General features: G+C 41.8%; 1 protein-coding gene across 1 annotated transcript in view; it reads right to left on the reverse strand.

Annotated features, from left to right (window-relative positions):
• The window catches only part of TRPM6 (transient receptor potential cation channel subfamily M member 6), a 110,028-nt gene that overhangs the window by 73,059 nt on the left and 17,898 nt on the right, over nucleotides 1–19,071 (reverse strand). Inside the window, exons 5-12 of the mRNA XM_054177767.1 lie at nucleotides 13,577–13,757; nucleotides 13,009–13,222; nucleotides 12,092–12,216; nucleotides 11,149–11,320; nucleotides 9,728–9,902; nucleotides 9,044–9,167; nucleotides 5,725–5,797; nucleotides 5,504–5,604 (exon numbers count right to left, since the gene is read on the reverse strand). Coding sequence (XP_054033742.1) covers nucleotides 5,504–5,604; nucleotides 5,725–5,797; nucleotides 9,044–9,167; nucleotides 9,728–9,902; nucleotides 11,149–11,320; nucleotides 12,092–12,216; nucleotides 13,009–13,222; nucleotides 13,577–13,757 — 1,165 coding nt within the window. The remainder of the gene's footprint in view (nucleotides 1–5,503; nucleotides 5,605–5,724; nucleotides 5,798–9,043; nucleotides 9,168–9,727; nucleotides 9,903–11,148; nucleotides 11,321–12,091; nucleotides 12,217–13,008; nucleotides 13,223–13,576; nucleotides 13,758–19,071) is intronic.

The following is a 19,071-nucleotide window of genomic DNA, read 5'->3' on the forward strand; positions in this document are numbered from 1 at the left end:
GAAAGGTGGTTGTAGACAGGAGGGGGTTGGTCTCTTCTCCCAGGCAACCAGCACCAGAACAAGGGGACACAGTCTCAAGTTGTGTCAGGGGAGGTTTAGACTCGAGGTGAGGAAAAAGTTCTTCACTGAGCGAGTCATTCGTCATTGGAATGGGCTGCCCAGGGAGGTGGTGGAGTCGCCGTCCCTGGAGGTGTTCAAGGGGAGATTGGACGTGGCACTTGGTGCTATGATCTAGTTGTGAGGTCTGTTGGAACAGGTTGGACTTGATGATCCTTGGGGTCTCTTCCAACCTTAGTTACTGTGATACTGTGTGATACTGTGTGACCTCCTCTTCACCAACAGGGAAGGGCTGGTGGGTGATGTGGTGGTCAGAGGGTGTTTAGGGGCCAGGGAACACGAGATAATTGAATTTTCGGTATTTGGCCAAACTAAGAGGGGCAGCAAGAAGACCTCCATTCTGGACTTCCAGAGGGCAGACTTCAGGTTGCTCAAGGAAATAATTCAGAGGGTTCCTTGGGAAAAAGCCCTTAAAAATAAAGGGGTCCAGGAGGGCTGGACCTGCTTCAAGGAAGAACTGATGAAGGCGCAGGAACAGGCTGTGCCAATGTGCCGAAGATGAGCTGCCAGGGCAGACGGCCAGGCTGGTTGGGTAATGAACTTTTAATAGAACTAAGGGAAAAAAAGAAGGTGTATCATCTTTGGAAGAAAGCTGAGGCAACCCACGGAATGTTTAAGGATGTAGCCAAATCATGCAGGAAGAAAATTAGGGAGGCAAAAGCACATTTGGAGCTTAAACTGGCCTCTGCTGTGAAAGACAACAAAAAGTCCCTCTATAAATACATTAATAACAAAAGGAGGGGTAGGGACAACCTCCACTCCTTGGTTGACATGGAGGGAAATGTTGTATCAAAGGATGAGGAAAAGGCAGAGGTACTTAACACCTTCTTTGCCTCAATTTTTACTAGCAGGACAGAACGTCTTCCTGACAGCTGGCCTGCAGAGCTGGCAGAAGGAGCCAGGGAGCTGCATAGTTTCCCTATGTTCCATGAGCAGGTACTTGGAGCTCTCCTTAGCTGCTTGGATCCCCACAAGTCCATGAGACCAGATGGGATCCATCCTAGGGTGCTGAGAGAGCTGGCAGATGAGCTGGCCAAGCCACTCTACATGATTTTTCAGCAGTCCTGGCTCACTGGAGAGGTCCCAGATGACTGGAAGCTGCCCAATGTGGTACCCATCCACAAGAAGGGCCGGTTGGATGAGCCAGGGAATTACAGGCCTATCAGCCTGACCTCAGTGCCAGGAAAGATTATGGAACAGGTCATCTTGAGTGCAATCACACAGCACTTACAGGATGGCCAAGGGATCAGACCCAGCCAGCATGCATTTAGGAAGGGCAGGTCCTGCCTAAACAACCTGATCTCCTTCTATGATCAGGTGACCCGCCTGGTGGATGCGGGGCAGGCTGTGGATGTAGTCTACCTGGACTTCAGCAAGGCCTTTGACACTGTTCCCCATAGCAAACTCCTGGCCAAGCTGGCAGCCCATGGCTTGGACGGGAGCACATTGTGTTGGGTTAGGAAGTGGCTGGAGGGCCGAGCCCAGAGAGTGGTGGTGAATGGTGCCACATCCAGCTGGCAGCCAGTCACTAGTGGTGTGCCCCAGGGATCAGTGCTGGGCCCCATGCTCTTTAACATCTTTATTGATGATCTGGATGAGGGCATTGAGTCTATCATCAGTAAATTTGCTGACGACACCAAGCTGGGGGCAGGAGTTGATCTGCTGGAGGGTAGAGAGGCTCTGCAGAGGGACCTCGACAGGCTGGACAGGGACCTGGTGGTGCTGGTCGATGGTAGGCTGAACATGAGCCTGCAGTGTGCCCAGGCAGCCAGGAGTGCCAATGGCATCAGGAACAGTGTGGCCAGCAGGAGCAGGGAGGTCATTCTGCCCCTGTACACTGCACTGGTTAGGCCGCACCTTGAGTCCTGTGTCCAGTTCTGGGCTCCTCAGTTTAGGAAGGATGTTGACTTGCTGGAACGAGTCCAGAGAAGAGCAACAAAGTTGGTGAGGGGCTTGGAACACAAGCCCTATGAGGAGAGACTGAGGGAGCTGGGATTGCTTAGCCTGGAGAAGAGGAGACTCAGGGGTGACCTTATTACTCTCTACAACTACCTGAAGGGAGTCTGTGGACAGACGGATGTTGGTCTCTTCTCCCAGGCAGCCAGTTCCAGGGGAGCCAGGGGAGGCTTAGGTTGGATGTTCGGAAAAAGTTCTACACAGAGAGAGTGATTGCCCATTGGAATGGGCTGCCGGGGGAGGTGGTGGAGTCACTGTCATTGGAGGTTTTCAGGAGAAGACTTGATGGGCTGCTTGGTGCCATGGTTTAGTTGTTTAAGTGGGTTGGATTGGTTGATGGGTTGGATGTGATGATCTTGAAGGTCTCTTCCAACCTGGTTTATTCTATGTACGTATTCTATGTAGTTTGCTTTCACCTGGAGAGGAATCCAGTACACTTTCAACTGATTGCCAATGGGCTGAATCCACAGCTCAAGCATCTGTAATGCAGTGATCCGTGATGCTCTGGAGAAAGGTGGTGCTCCAGAACACATCCAGTTCATTGATGACATCATCATCTGGGGTAAAACTGCTGAAGAAGTCTTCAAGAAAGGTAACAAAATCATTGACATTCTTTTAACAGCTGGTTTCGCCATTAAGTGAGACAAGGTGAAAGGACCTGCCAGAGAGATCCAGTTTCTGGGAGTGCAGTGGCAGGATGGATGCTGACACATTCCAGTGGATGTGGTAAACAGAGTTGTGATCGTGTGCCTTTAAGACAAAACAGTGCTGGGACACTCTGGCTGAATGTTTTCGGTACTAGAACAAAAACATTCTGATATTCTAAATTAATTTCATTGGTGGATGGATAAAATGCAACTTTAGATTGTGGAGCAGTTGTAATTTTTTTTTTTCAGTTCAGTTTGGTTTGGGAGTTGGGGGAGTGTGGGTTTCAGCCTGTTCTCCCTGCCTGTTTCTCTGCGAACTGCTGGAGTTGGCCTTCAGATAAGCAAAAACTAATCCTGCATGGGCTTTTGAAAGTTTTATAATGATTCTTTTCCTTAATAACATGCCTTTCTTTCTCTCTAACCCCTTTTTGGGAAAAAAGGGCGGTAGAGGGGGAGAGAGGGGGTTACAGGGAGGGGATCCCTCCTGGGGGAGGGATTTTTGTTGTGTTATTTCTCTTTGCTGTATATTTCTGTGTATATATTGTCAATACCTGTATATATTGTGTTATATATAACCTGCTTTCCATATATGCTTGTAAATATATAGCTTTGCTCCTCCGACTGGGTTAGCTGTGGTTTCTTACTCTGTGGAGGAGGGAGAGCTAAGACCTCTCTCAACCTACCACAAGAGTCTCTACCATGGCAAATCCCATGAACAAGAAAGAAACTCTACGTTTTTGGAGACTACACATTCCTGGATACAGTCAGATTGTGAAACCTCTGTATGATGTGATTTAAAAGATAAACAATTTCCAGTGGCGACCTGAACAACAAGCAGCCTTTGACCAGATAAAGCAAGAAGTATTCCAAGCAATGGGTCTGGGCTTGGATAGCAGCACTCTGCACTGAGTCAGAAACTGGCTGAAGGGCTGAGCTCAGAGAGTGGTGGTGAATGGTGCCACATCCAGCTGGCAACCAGTCACTAGTGGTGTCCCCCAGGGATCAGGGTTGGGCCCCATCCTGTTCAGTATCTTTACTGACGATCTGGATGAGGGGATTGAGTCCGTCATCAGCAAAATTGCAGAAGACTCCAAGTTGGGAGCGGGTGTTGATCTGTTAGAGGGTAGAAGAGCTCTGCAGAGGGACCTCAACAGGCTGGACAGATGGGCAGAGTCCAATGGCATGAGATTTAACACATCTAAGTTCTACACATTGGCCACAACAACTCCATGAAGAGCTACAGGCTAGGGCCAGAGTGGCTGGAGAGCAGCCAGGCAGAAAGGGACCTGGGGGTACTGGTTGACAGCCAGCTGAATATGAGCCAGCAGTGTGCCCAGGTGGCCAAGAAGGCCAATGGCATCCTGGCTTACATCAGGAATCGTGTGGCCTGCAGGAGCAGAGAAGTTCTTCTGCCCCTGTACTCTGCACTGGTTAGGCCACACCTTGAGTCCTGTATCCAGTTCTGGGCTCCTCAATTCAAGAAAGATGTTGAGTTGCTGGAATGTGTCCAGAGAAGAGCAAAAAGCTGGTGAGGGGTCTGGAACACAAGCCCTGTGAGGAGCAGATGAGGAAGCTGGGGTTGTTCAGCCTGGAGAAGAGGAGGCTCAGGGGAGGCCTTATTGCCATCTACAACTACCTGAAGGGTGCTTGTAGCCAGGAGAGGGTTGGTCTCTTCTGCTAGGCAACCAGCAACAGAACAAGAGGACAGAGTCTCAAGCTGTGCAGGAGGAAGTTTAGGCTTGATCTTAGAAAGAAGTTCTTCACAGAAAGAGTGATTGGCCATTGGAATGGGCTGCCCAGGGAGGTGGTGGAGTAAATGTCCCTGGAGGTGTTTAAGAAAAGACCGGTTGAGGCTCTTAGTGCCACGGTTTAGTTGATTAGTTAGGGTTGGGTGATCAGTTGGAGTTGATAATCTTGGAGGTCTCTTCCAACCTGGCTGACTCTATGATTATGTGATGATTCTATTATTGTATCATTTATACTAATTCACCAGCCAAAGCAAATTTCACTTGCCACATTTCTCATGCAATTGCAAAGAAATGATAGTGAAGGAAAACTTCTAAAGTACTTCTGGGAGGCATAATTTATTGAAAAAAAAAAATCTTATATCAAATGAGAATGGCATGTGTTGAGGCACATACAATTTTATATTTATCATCAATAAAAATTACATTTTCCACATAAAAACTGACTTAAGAAGGGTTATACTTAAATACTAGGACTGATTCAACTGCTACCATATGTTATTTCACACACAGGTAGGTCTAAAACATGGCGTGCTTTGATTTCAGCTCTTCCTAAAAGACAATGTCTGAAATATGTGGTAACATCATAAAAGACTGTTATTTCTGTATTTCCCTATATACCTAGCAAAATAGAAGCAATAATCCTTTGGAGTTTATTCCTTTGCAAAATAAAGTACTCTAGCTACAATGAAATATCCTTGACCACCAGTAACTCTCAATACAGGCTTGAGAAATACCTATCTGGATGGACCACAGAAACTATTTTTAAAAGCTAGCAGTGAAAACTACAGGAATTTTAGATATCACTTCTTCTCTGGACTAAGAAATGTGTTTTGATTTCTCATCTGATGCACTGTGCAGTTGAATACTTCACAGTTTTACGAATAACACCTCTGCAAAATGGAAGACAATAACGTCAGAACACTGACTACAAGCGTAAAAGTATTCTTTAATTAGAGCTTGAAAAGTGTGAATCATGGGAAATTAGTCATCATCATAAAGTGTAAAGCCACTGCGAAATATAAAAAGTCATAATACCTTCCAGTGCTGTCCATAAACAAGTACTTGTTTCTTGGCAATATCTAGCTGGTTCCAGGCCAATGCTAAATCTAGTTGATCTGAAGCAGACATATTTGTACCTAGGAAACATGTAAAATACCAAGAAGTTGTCACATATTGATGTTATTCTTTTGCTTTGAAAAGGTAAGCCAATGGGACTTATGTCAGATGAAAACAGATTCATAATTTTAGATAGGTACCTTTCAAGAGTGCAGTGAGAATTGCCAAATCAGAATCCTGCTGATCTTCTGACTCTGCATCAAATATGGTTATCTGTTAGAATTACAGAAATATACTATTTTGAGATAAGGCATAGAAGTGTGCAGTTATTACTTCTTGGTAAGGGCCATGGCAAATTAAATCACATACATTTCAGCACAATGTCAAAGGGCCAGACAAAGGTTCGTTATTCAAGACACAAACTGTAGAGTTTTGATTTTTAATGCAATGGCATCCTGGGTTAACTAGGATCACCCTACTCCATAATCATACAGATCTATTTCCTCTTCATTAGACTTCAAATCTAAGAAATGTTGAAATGGTCTGTGAATATGGTTGACATCTACTCAGCTTTCTACTAGAAAACAAACACTCAAAGAAAAATAATAAAAGATGCTGGGTAGTTTACATTTTAATGATCATTGCTACAAATGTCATCACTGCTGTGACAAATATTTGGTACTCCATCATATCACGGCAGACTGATGAAGTTTCCAGTGACTGGGAAAGAGGAAATACAACCCTCATTTTTAACAAAAAGCTCACTACTGTGCTCAGTAAGATCTTAGAGCAGATATGCTGGGAACCATACTAAGACACATGGCGCAGAGAGAGGTGGCTGGTGACAAGCAGCTTGGCTTGACCCAGGGTAAATTGTGCCTGACAAACTTGGTAGCCTTCTTACAACAGAGTTACAGCATTGGTAGATAAAGGAACAGCGAATGATGTTCTCTCTTCGAGGTCTTTTCCAACTAAAACAATTCTATGATTCTGTCTGAACTTGCACAAATCATTTGATACTGTCCCTTACATCTGTGAAAGATAATAAAAAGCACTTTTACAAATATATTAACACTAAAAAGCAGGGCAAGAAGAACTTGCACTCCTTATTGGACCTGGAGGGGAACACTCTGACTGAAGATGAGGAAAAGGCTGAGGTCCTGAGCACCTTCTTTGCCTCAATTTTTAACAGCAAGGCAGGAGGAGTTCAGGATGAGTGGCCTCCTGAGCTGGGTGATGGGGTCAGGGAGCAGTATAATGCCCCGGAAATCCATGAGGAATTAGTTCGGGACCTGCTGAGCCACTCAGACACTCACAAGTCCATGGGACTGGATGGGAGTCATCCTAGCCTGCTGAGAGAGCTGGCAGATGAGCTGGCCAAGCCACTCTCCATCATTTTCCTCCAGTCCTGGCTCACCGGTGAGGTCCCAGATGACTGGAAACTGGCCAATGTGGACCCCATCCACTAGAAGGGATGGATGGAGGAACCCAGAAACTGCAGGCCAGTCAGCCTGGCCTCAGTGCCATGGCAAATTATGGAGCAGATTATCTTGGCGGCAATAACTGCGCACCTGAAGGATGGCCAAGTGCTCAGGTCCAGCCAACATGGATTTAGGAAGGGCAGGTCCTGCCTCTCCAACCTGATCTCCTTCTATGATCAGGTGACCCGCCTGGTGGATGTGGTCTACCTGGACTTCAGCAAGGCCTTTGACACTGTCCCCCACAGCAAACTGCTGGCTAAGATGTCAGATTGTGGCTTGGACAGCAACACTCTGTGCTGGGTTAGGAACTGGCTGGAGGGCTGAGCCCAGAGAGGAAGCTCTTCACTGAAAGAGTCATTTGCCATTGGAATGGGCTGCCCAGAGAGGTGGTGGAGTCACCGTCCCTGGAGGTGTTCAAAAGGGGATTGGATGTGGCACTTGGTGCCATGGTTTAGTCATGAGGTCTGTGGTGATGGGTTGGACTCGATGATCTTTGAGGTCTCTTCCAATCTTGATGATACTGTGATACTGTAACATCCTTGTATCTAAATTGGAGAGATAGGTGAACCATGCAGTGATTAAGGAATACGCTCTACGGTCACACTCAAAGAGCTGTAGTCAATAGCTTGATGTTCATGTGGAAACCAATGAGTGATGTGCTTCAGAGGTGCATATTGAGATCTGGATTATTCAGCATCCTCACCAGGGAATGGACAGTGGAACTGAGTGCACACTCAGCAAGTCTGCAGATGAAATCAAGCCGAACAGTGTGGTTGATACTCAAGAGGGAAGGGATGCCATCCAGAGGGACCTCAATAAAGAAGACAGTTGGACTCGCACAACCATCGTGAAGTTCAACATGGTCAAGAATAAGGTCCTGCACCTGAGCTGGGGCAACCCCAAGCACAAATAAAGGCTACATGATAAGCAGATTGAGAGCAGCCCTGAGGAGAAAGACTTGGGGGTACTAGTGGATGAAAAGCTGGCCATAAGCAAGAAACGTTCACTTGCTGCTCAGAAAGTCAGTTGCATACTGGGCTGCATCAAAAGAAGTGTGTCCAGCAGATCAAGAGAGGTGACTCTGTCACTGTACTCCATTCTGGTGAGGCCTCACCTGGAGTACAGTGTCCAGCTCTGGAGTCCAGCACAAGGAACACATGGACCTGCTCAAGCAGCCCATGAAGATGATCAGGGGGATGAAGCAGCAACCATGTTAGGACAGGCTGAGTTTGGGTTGTTCATTTTGGAAAAGAGAAAGATCCTGGGAGACCATCCAGTACTTAAAGGGGCTTATAGGAAGGACAGTAAAGACCTGGGGAGTGTACTGACAGGATGAGGGATAATGGTTTTAAATGTAAAGTGAGTGGATTTATTTTAGATATTAGGAAGAAATTCTTTACTATGAATGTGGTAAGGCACTAGAACAGGATGCCTAAAGAAACGGTACCCCATCATTGGAAGTGTTCAAGGCCACACTGGCAACCAAGCCTAATGGAACGTGACTTTGCCTGTAACAGGCAGGTTGGAACTAAACGATCTTTAAGACCACTTCCAAACCAAGCCATTCTATGATTCAACTCACAAATCAGCACTTGAGCCTCTAAACATGCCAGTACATTTGAAAAGTACATTTTAATAGTCAGGGACAGTTTCTTGCACTATTCTAAGTAAAAGAAAAGATGAAAATATTTCTGAATTACAAGTAAGACACTACCAGAGCAAGAACCAAACAAACCAACAAACAACAACAAAAAAACCACCTATTTAATCTTTCCTGTGAAAGCAAAGATGTCTGGCCTTTTACTAAAATCAGAAAGGCTGTCATTTCCTAAGCAACCACTTGAGACTTGAGAAGTTAACTGAAGAGACTTTGTGGATCTACTCGATATATAAACTAGCCCAGACACTTTTGTATTATTCTTATATTACAGATAACACCATTACATCTATGACTGTTGTGCCCACACCAGCCCAGTACTGTGAAGATGATCACAGTAAATGAGGATATATTAAACTCAAGAGCATGAACTCCACTCACAGACTCTCTGTGCTCCATGCATTCCATCAAAATATGAAATAGATGGCTGGACTGTTTCTGTCCCAAGCTAAAAGTGTTTTGCATCATCACTAATATTTCCTCTTTCACCTGAGGGCGCAGCTCCCTGAAAAGAGATAAACAAGCAAGAATACATATATACTTAGTTTCCAACCGAAATGACACTTCAAAAAATTCCAAAACTTTTGCAAAGCAAAGACATATGAGAATCTCTTCTACTTCTCTGTTGACCTATCCCTGCCTTCCTTCCACAAAACAAAGCAAAGGCATTCCACAATAATAATTCACACAGAATTAATTCTGACCATGCATATATAGTGTTGGAAATAGAATAAATGAAAAATGTAATTTTCAAAGGATTGTCTCTGAATATAAAGATGAAAGTCACTAAAAGTTTAGCAAACTTATTTTTGTTAAAAGATCAAAGATACGGAAAAAAAACCAAATGAAGAAAAAAAATTCTGCAGAATAGTTCTTTAAGCTCTAGTATGAGGCAAGGCAGGAAGAAATTCTGCTCTAACTTCACTGAAGTAAAAGCCAGCAAAAAGACTACAGTGAAGTAATTGCTACAATCATCAGAAATTGTCTCAGTGGTTTTGAAGAGGTGTTTTCAGGTCCTTCCCAGTACAACAGACCAAGATGGAGAAGCATTATGTCACTACTCACCCTGTATCATCCATGTGTTTGTGGGTAAAAGCCAGAATATCTGCAGCTCTGCCAGTGCCCTCATAGACCACCACAGGGACAGTTGGGTTGGCCCTTACATATTCCGACACAATTAGGATCACGTTTGGGCCTCCTTCCACCACCAGACCAACTATGGGTACACCTTGGCCCATTCCTGTTTCAAAACACAGTTACAAACAGGTCTCAGTCACATACAAAAATATCACAACATCTGGCAAATAAATGCTCATGAAGAATTCTCATATATGATTCAATGAAGAGAAAATCATGGCTTCACCAACTCTAATTTGACTTACACATTTGAAGACTGTCACAGAACTTCAGAAACCAGATCAAAGAGACCATGAACACCGCCTCATAAAATTTTCAGCTACCCTAGCTTTGAAAGCTAGAAACATCTTTCAAAATATCCCTCTGTTCTTTAAGAAAACTCTTACACACACAGATATTGACAGTGCATGAAAACTGGTCAGTGTCCATTTGTTTATCTATAGACAGACAAGAGTAATCACACACTTCTTTGCAGACATTCTAAAATTTCACAGCAGCAGAATTGGGTTTTTTTTATAATCATAAATAAAATTTTGAACAATATGAAACAGAAAAGCAACACAAAATGTGACTTGTACACTTCGCAGCAAGAAAAGCCTAAGGAAAAAGCTCTAAATATGAACACATTAAAAACTCTGTAAGTTATGAAGTCCGTAAATACTATCATGTGAGGATGTAAAGGAAACAAGGATTCAACATCATAACCCTGTAATGTCTTCTTAACATATCTTATGATTAAAATCTCTAGGTTAAAAGTAAATTTCCACACATAATTTATACAATCTAGTGTAAAAAAATAAATACTTGCCTGTGTAATAAATATTTCATTCATGATTTCTACATCATAACCCTTTAACTCTATGGATGAGCAATGGAAGTTCTGTCATCTGACAAAGAAACATTGACTGAACATACTCCTTTCACAACCAGTCTGTTTCCTGTACCCAAGGACATCATAGGCTTGCAATATAAAGACTGATAAGAATAAAAGCAGTGAATGGGGGAAGAACCTAGCAAAATGCTGGGAAACTAACTAGTGCCGATAGAGGCTGTACAAAATTGCAAAGTGAGCAAATACTCAATACTTACCAAATAATCTGAGTGATTTAGGTGTCTACAACTGAGAAACCTAAACTCAAGTTAGCCCAAATGCAATAATAACTTACAAAAATGTAGTCCTTTTCACTTTCCTGGTATTCAGAGTTTAAAACACCTGCAATTAATAACTTTCAACCTCAGTGAGATCTATGGCTAATGAAGATGTACAACATGTAACATGAAATGTGAAGTACCTCCACAACTTTCAGGATAGGTTTTTATGTCATAAAGCTGACTACAGCAGCACTCACTTGTGTGTATTTTTTGAAGTGATATGTACTTCTCCAAATTCCTTCTGAGCATCATTTCATTCCCATACTTGCCTACTGTCCCATCATCTACCATTAGAAAATGAGAATGCATGCTGTTGAGGGTACTTAGCTTGCTGAGTGGATTACCAAGAGTCTGGTACAGGCAAACTACCTAAAGAAAAAAAAAAAAAGAAAAAGAAAATAAATAATAATAACAAAAATTTATGTTGCCTTGTTCATATGTATTTCTTCATCATATTGTTATCTTTTGAAAGTCTCTACCATACTTTTTTGCTGAACCATTCAAACACAGGTTTTCCCTTGATTCTTAAAACAAAAACCACAATTAATATCACAGCAAGTATTTCTGATTAGGCTTGCAGTCCTTAGTCATAGCCACTGCCTTATCTTTCTATGCAACAGTTGATCCACGATGGCAAATTTGTCCTGGGTGTATTCTCATTAAAAACATGTGAGCTATCATTTATTTGGGATGATAAACAGTTGGCAAGTGATTTTAGACAGTTATGCAGATTGTGCCCTTACACTGGCACTCACATAAAGTTATGAGTAAAAATCACTCATACTAATAAACTTTTAATGTACACCATTAATCTGATTGCTTATTCTGAACCACATGAATATAGAAACAAATCATTGACAATCACAAGAGAATTGCCTAAAAAAATTTCAGTATTTCAACAAGTAATGACAATTTCTTGTAATAGAAGATATATTTTAGAAGTTCTAATTTATGTACAAATAGCAAAATGCAGATCCTCAATGTGCCACAGAATTTTACTGCTGAGCAAAATGTAAGCTTCTATTACTGAGAAAAAATATCAAACCAGAAAAATTAAGTGAGCAGAAAATAAAGTCTGCAAGAAAGCTGTAACATCCTCTGAACATGAAGGCTTTTATTATTAACGTATCTTCAACTCACATCTTTTCCAATGAGATCCCTTTGGTTCTCAATGACACCCCATGGATGAATCCCAACAGCACAGATCTTTCTCAGGTGTGGTGAGGCATAGCCTTTCAGTGCATCTCCCACATGCCTGGACACTCCTGAAAAGATAATCAAATCATAATTTTTCTTCTACATTTGGAGACCTGCTACAGGACACCAATGCAAGGGTTTCTCATAACTAATTTTATTCAATGGTTATGTTTTAACCAGAAACACTGCGAGAACTGTAAGGCTGTCACAATGCACTGATGCTTCAAACTCAATACGTATTTCTAATTAATAACACTTACATATGTTGCCAAAAGTGTTTTCTACCTCCATAAAACTTCATTATTTACATAAATGCAAGTGACAATTCTCCTGTAAAGTCATCAGACTGAATAAAAGCTAAGGAAGTAAAACTGTTTCATTCTGTAGCTTACTGACTCCCTGTTTTCGACAGCAGTCTACACAGCACTTCAGATACTACTAATAGGCTAGTTAATGGATTATCCAAATTAAAAATTGTATTAAAAACTTTATTATAAAACACAAATTGAATTTTGATTTGAAAACTGCTTCAAAACCACCAATAACAGTCCTGAGAACTGAAATATTTTAATGAAGCAGGTAAAATTGACTGCAAAGAGATTCTGCTTATCTACTATCTTCTTATTACATGCAGAATAATCTGCTCTTTAATGGAAAAAATAATTAAAATATTGAGAATGCCTGTCAGCAGCAAAAGAACATGATGTCACTCTTCAAATTATGCATTGTTTCTTTTAAAAAACATTTTGTGTTAAAATATCATAAACTATCAAAAAAAAATCATTATATTGCCCCGTATGTATATGCTCATGTGCAGAGAAAGAACAGAGGAAGACAGAAACAAAGAATAGTTACACTACCACTGTTGATGCCTTCTGTAATTATCCATGCTCCTGTAGTCTCAGCAGCCTTCACCAATCCTTTGCTGAAAACCTTCTTGACCTTTGATGGAAGCTTGAAATTTTGAATGCCTCCATGAACAGAGATCACTAGCTTTGGCAACTCCATCTGCCATTCTTTAACCATCAGGTGCAACAGTTGATCCAAACTGCTATCATAAGAGAGTCTAATATACTGTAAGAAATAATAATGAATAAAACAAAGATGCTTTAAATACTCCAAGAGGAAAAAAAATGCAGTATCTTATAAAGTTCTTAGCATTACTATCTTAAAGCTTTTGTGCAAGATTAGAACTTTCACAATACAGCTAACATGATAGTACAAGAATACATCAGTGAGCAATACAGGCAGCAAGAAAGACTATACCCAATCACTGTAAAGTTTAGCGTAAAAATACAGTATAACCTGACTTACATTCAGATTCCCCTGCCTTCTTAAGACAATCTGATATTCATCCAGAACTACTTTTTGCTTTTCTTACACTGAAATGATAATTAAAGTCAGATATGTAAATGCAGCATCTATTACCTTGGCATGGTAAATGTGATCTCCATCTTGAAAATTGATTGTACCATATGCATCTGTTGGACTCGTCTTCGTGTGCGTTTGCACAGACCATTCTTCACCATCTCTCTGTGGAGCAACCTGATAAGCAGGCCAGCTACAGTCTATTCCTGGGTGGTCTCCAATCAATCGTCCACAGCAACATCTCACATTAAAAACAAAGAAATTATTTTATATCAAACTGTAGTGGTTTCAGGCCCAGCTGCAGCCAAGCCTCAAGTGGCCATTCACACAACTGACCCCCACCCACCTTAGGTGGGTGAGCAAATTTTGAGCAAAATGCAAAACCACGTGAGCTGAGACAAGGAGAGTTTAACAGAACAGTACAAAGAATGAACAAGTGGAATAACAGCCATAGTAAAAATAAGTAATACATAAAATCAGTAACATAATATGCAGCATATGCCAGAACCCACTGCCAGGCAATCATCATCACCCCCAGCACCAGCCCCCACCCCCTCTAGCCCTTATAAAGCAGGTACTGTTATGGTATGGAATACCCCACAGACTGGCTCAGCAGGCTGTCCTGGGTGTAGCCCCTCTCAGCTTCCTGGGAAGAAAATTAATCTATTCTAACCAAACCCAGGACATTGCCCAGTTCTGGATATGGAAATATCCATTGCCCAGCAGATGTATTTAACAATTAACATTACAAAATTTAATTCACTGTCTGTTCACACTCTAAATTAGATTGTCCTGTGGTACACAGCAGACCTCTCCATACTTCTGCATTACCCAAGAGCAGCACCCAGGTCCTAGGGCAAAAACAATCCTGTGGATGGGTTTGCCTGTGCCTGAAGCAGGACTAACAGAGTCTTCCCTAATACATTCTTCACATGCACTACAGTGACTTTATTTTCTTCTAAGGTATGTGGAAGTTTTGATTTGGCAGGGACAGCTCAACTGGCAGATCCTCTGGTGTTAATTAAGCAGGTGACTTCTGCTAAGATTGTACCAATTTTTAAGGGCCCCACCCCCCATAGCTTTCAGTGTAGTTTTTACCAGTCTTCCAATGTAGCATTTGATTTTCCTGGCAGCTGGTGCATGATAGGGTCTCTAGTACATCCACTCAATGCCATGCTGCTTGGTCCAGGTGTCTATGAGGCTGTTTCAGAAATAATTCCCATTGTCTGACTCAGTTCTTGCTGGGGTGCCATGTCACCATAAGACTTGCTTTTCAAGGCCCACAATGCTCCACGGGGTAGCATGGTGCAAAAGGTACATTTCCAACCATGTGGCAGTTGATTCCACCATTGACACTTGCCTTGGCAGGTTTGTGGGAGTGCAACATAGTCAGTCTGTCAGGCCTCTCCATATTTATATTTTAATCATCATCCTCCATCCTCCAGAGGCATTAACCACCTGGTTTGCTTCACTGCAGCATGTTTCATGCTCATGAATAACTTGCACAATAATGTCCATGGTTACATCCACCCCCTGATCTCAGGACCATCTATAGTTTGCATCCCTTCCTGGATGACCTGAGATGTCATGGACCCACTAAGCTACAAATAATTCACCCTTACATCCAACTGAGCCACTTCAGTCCTATCAGCCTGAACTACTCACTGGCTGTTTTGATGTTCTTCAGTGGCCTAACTCCTGAGTACATGTGCATCCACATGACATACTTTCACTATTAGGTTCTCCACCCCAAGCAGCAATAACTTTCTGTAATTCAGCAGCCCAGATGGATTTACCTCTGCACTGCCAACTGGTTTTCAACCGTTGCTGTAGCTACCCAAACAGGTGGCTACATCTCTATACCATCCATGAGTTGGTACAGAGATAGAGCACTGGCCACCTGTCCTTACACAGCCTGCTCTCACAAGTCCTCCCTCTCCCCACACAAATGGGAGGGAAAGTAACACAAACAAAACCCTGGATTGAGATGAGGGATTTACTGAGAAAATACAGCACACAAAATGAAAAAAGCAGCAGCAGAAGCCAGCAATGAAACAGCTCCCTCATCCAAGCACACAGCCCAGTTGAAAAGGCCAGCACCCAAAAGAGCAGAAGCAGAAACAGGAAACAGGGAGCCTCTCATGTTAGAATCTGAATTTCAAGCCCCACGATATTTTGCTTCAGCCAGCAATTCCATTCTGAAGCTGGTATAACAGTGGCAACCATCAAGCCTTAGAGTGGTATTGGAAAAAATTTGCATAACCCTGATTAAGACCTGGGACACATTCAGGACACACAGCAACGAGAGAATGTTGGCTTGGACATCCCAAGGATATTCAACATTTCTTAAAAGCTGAGAAATACTTCTTCCTGTCTTGCCCACAAAATGGGTGAGATTATATGGCCATGACACATAGAAATACCAGCTTAACCCCATGCCCAGTGCTTTAATCACATCACACACTGACAATATCCTGTACAGCAACATTACAGGCTTGATCCATTTCCCTGAGATAACAAACATTATCAAAGGATTTGTATAATACCACCATGCAAACAGATGGACCCACAATGTGAACATGGACTATTTAACTAATAACAAAAATTGCATGTCAGAAATTGTTTTAACAGGCTTTAGTCAATGTTTTGTTATCTCAATCCTTCATGCCCACCACACTGGGTGCAAAAAAAAGGACAGTTATGGTTTTAAGCCCAGAAAAAGCCAAACCCCACATCAAAGCTAAGCCACATACAGTCACTCACACAAGTGCCCCCCTACCATTTTCTCCGCATGGTAGGATGGGAAGGAAAAAAATGGAAGCAAAACATAAATCCCTAAGGGTTGAGATAAGGAGAGTTTAAAAGAACAACACAAAGAATGAATAAACAGTAACAACAACAGTAGATTAAATTATATTTAAAATGAGCAATACAAAATGCAATGTATTCACCCAACACAGCCTATATTTTGCTGACCGTGCCAAAACTCACCACCAGACATCTACCGCTGCTATTCATGAAAGCCTCCCTTCTCCTTTATATAGCAGGCATGACATTCCAGTATTGAATGCCCCATTGGCTGGTTCAGCTGGCTATTCTCAGTATGGCCCCTCTCAGTGTCTTGTGAAGAAAATTAACCCTATCCTAGCCAAACCCAGGACACAAACACAGTTGTGACCAACTCTAGGATCTAGGATCATAATAGCACAAATCGTTTTGTGATATTGTAGCTGACAAAGAATATAATAAAAATAGCTTAAAAAAATCTCAACAATGGCAGAATGAGATTTAATTAAATCATAAACATATTTTGTTGGATACAAATTTGTTCTCTACCTGAGGAACACTAATAACAGCTGAGGAGTTGGACAACCCAAACCATACTATGGTTCTATATGATTCTGTAAGTTTGAGAGTCCCATATAGCAACTCTGACCTAAGTAACACAGCTTAGATTTACTGGTCTCATGTGTAACATTTCAGAGGACCATCTCAGGACATCAGGTTTGCTCTGGGTATCACCACATATTATTCTAGGTACTGAAGAAAGATCTAGGAGTTACTATCATTAATCAGGAAGAAAGAAGCAATCATCAGTCTAGAGAGAAATTCAGGGTGATCTCTGAACCCTGGACATCAGCAAAGTGAATATACAAAATAAACAGACTGAAGTGCAATATAAAGAGAAGTTAGCAGAAGCTTAGTTAGCATTAAAAGTTTGCAATTGGATGAATAACCCTGATTCCAAATTCAGTCAGTATTACTGTAATACAAGTTTCAACAGGCTCCAGTCTCTTCTGCAGGATTAACTTCAGTATAATTTTTTGTGACATCTGACAGTCTAGCTTTACTTCAGACATTTCAGGAGTTACCAGATCCTGGGAAATGGATATAAATTCTACCTTTTTTGCTCTTTTAAGATAGCAAACAGCCTTCAACAACCCAAATTCAATGACTGCTTTGGGACTCAGATGTGTTACTTGGGCATTACTTGTGGATTTAGGGACAAGTTAGATGTAAACATCTGCAAAATCCTGCAGAGGCAACACTCCTAGATATTATGTTTGCACTTCAATTTTCCAACACAGGCAAATAACACTTGACCGATTCAATGCTCTGCAAAAGCAGACTGGAGAAGGAAGCCTCCCAGTCTCTTGGGGAATTAATAAGTCAATTAAATTACCTTACATAGTGGAGAGTTGCAGAAGCCTAGCACTGACCAAAAGACTTGAGCTCTATTGTTTCATGTATAATGGTTAGCTAGAAGTCAGAAAGCAAAATACCCACATTTTTGTCAAGACAATTCAATATGAATTAGATAAACTATATTCCCTACACCTTTTCCTTCATGGAGACAAATAGGTTACCACAGAAAACCAAGAACTTGACAGAAAGAAGTTAGGAATGTGCTCACAACTGAATCCTGGAAAAAGGAAGAGGGAACAATCTAGATGGGGAAAAGCCTCACACAGGGGGTTTTATTGAAAGCTAATCTAATCAGAAGTATTGTCCAGTGTGGCAATTTTGATTGACTTGAAAAGCAAAACGCCATTGTAATTTTGGCTTCTCATAGACAAACCAAGACAAGCAGGTCAACGCCCATGAAATAAACAAAAAGTATCCAAACTGGAACTTAAAAGAATCACACTAAGTCACACTATTGTATATCTGTAAGCGACTTAGTCACACTAAGTTGTTTACAGATATACAATTAAATTACTATTTCAGAAGAATGGGCAGGATCAGCAAGGGTGGAAGGTAATTTCTGATACTGTGTCACCAAATAACATGTAGACTCAGAATCTACACTCAAGAGTCATTACAGAGCCATAACTAAAAGTGTTTCAGAACAATGTAGTTTCAAAGCAGATAGCACAAGGGAGGCAGGTTTGGATAAAATCCGTTCAGAAAGAGCAGATACTTGATTTTGACTCTGAATAACTCGAAAGAAGGAACAGAAGTGAGAGAGAGATTTGATGTTGTTAATTGGTCTTTAGAGGAAAAATTTCTCTATGGATGAGTTGTTAGCATCCTTGCTCCATTTTTTTTCTGTGACAGCAAATGTTGAGAAAAAAATTCATCTTTAGATGAAAGATGAGAAAAAAAAACACATAGATGCCCTGTTGTCCTTTAGTCCTGAAAATACCTTGTAGTCACTCTACTGCTCCTGCAGTGTTCTTTCATCCAGAAGCTGTTTCAAAAGATAGAGAACCAAAAGCAATCCCAACTAAATTCTACGATACCTTGCATTATTCACTTAGATACCATGCCGCAGTATGAGTCTGACTTGCAAGTAACAGTGCTTGGAAGGACAGCTCTGAAGAGCAATCAGGCTCATCATCATTGGATTATATTTTCTAAAATCTGAATTAATTTCAGTCCACCATCAAAATACTAGCACAGAATAACTGTCTATTTCATATATTACTGTTTCACAGAAGGCCATGTCAGCACTCCCTCCTAGAGCCACCAAGAGGCAGAGCAACCTAGCTTTTCAGAGCAGAGATCCTGTGGAAAGGAAACTAACAATCTGACAAGACAAATCAGTGCAATAA

Source organism: Dryobates pubescens, chromosome Z (assembly GCF_014839835.1).
Source record: "Dryobates pubescens isolate bDryPub1 chromosome Z, bDryPub1.pri, whole genome shotgun sequence".
Taxonomy (NCBI): Eukaryota; Metazoa; Chordata; class Aves; order Piciformes; family Picidae; genus Dryobates; species Dryobates pubescens.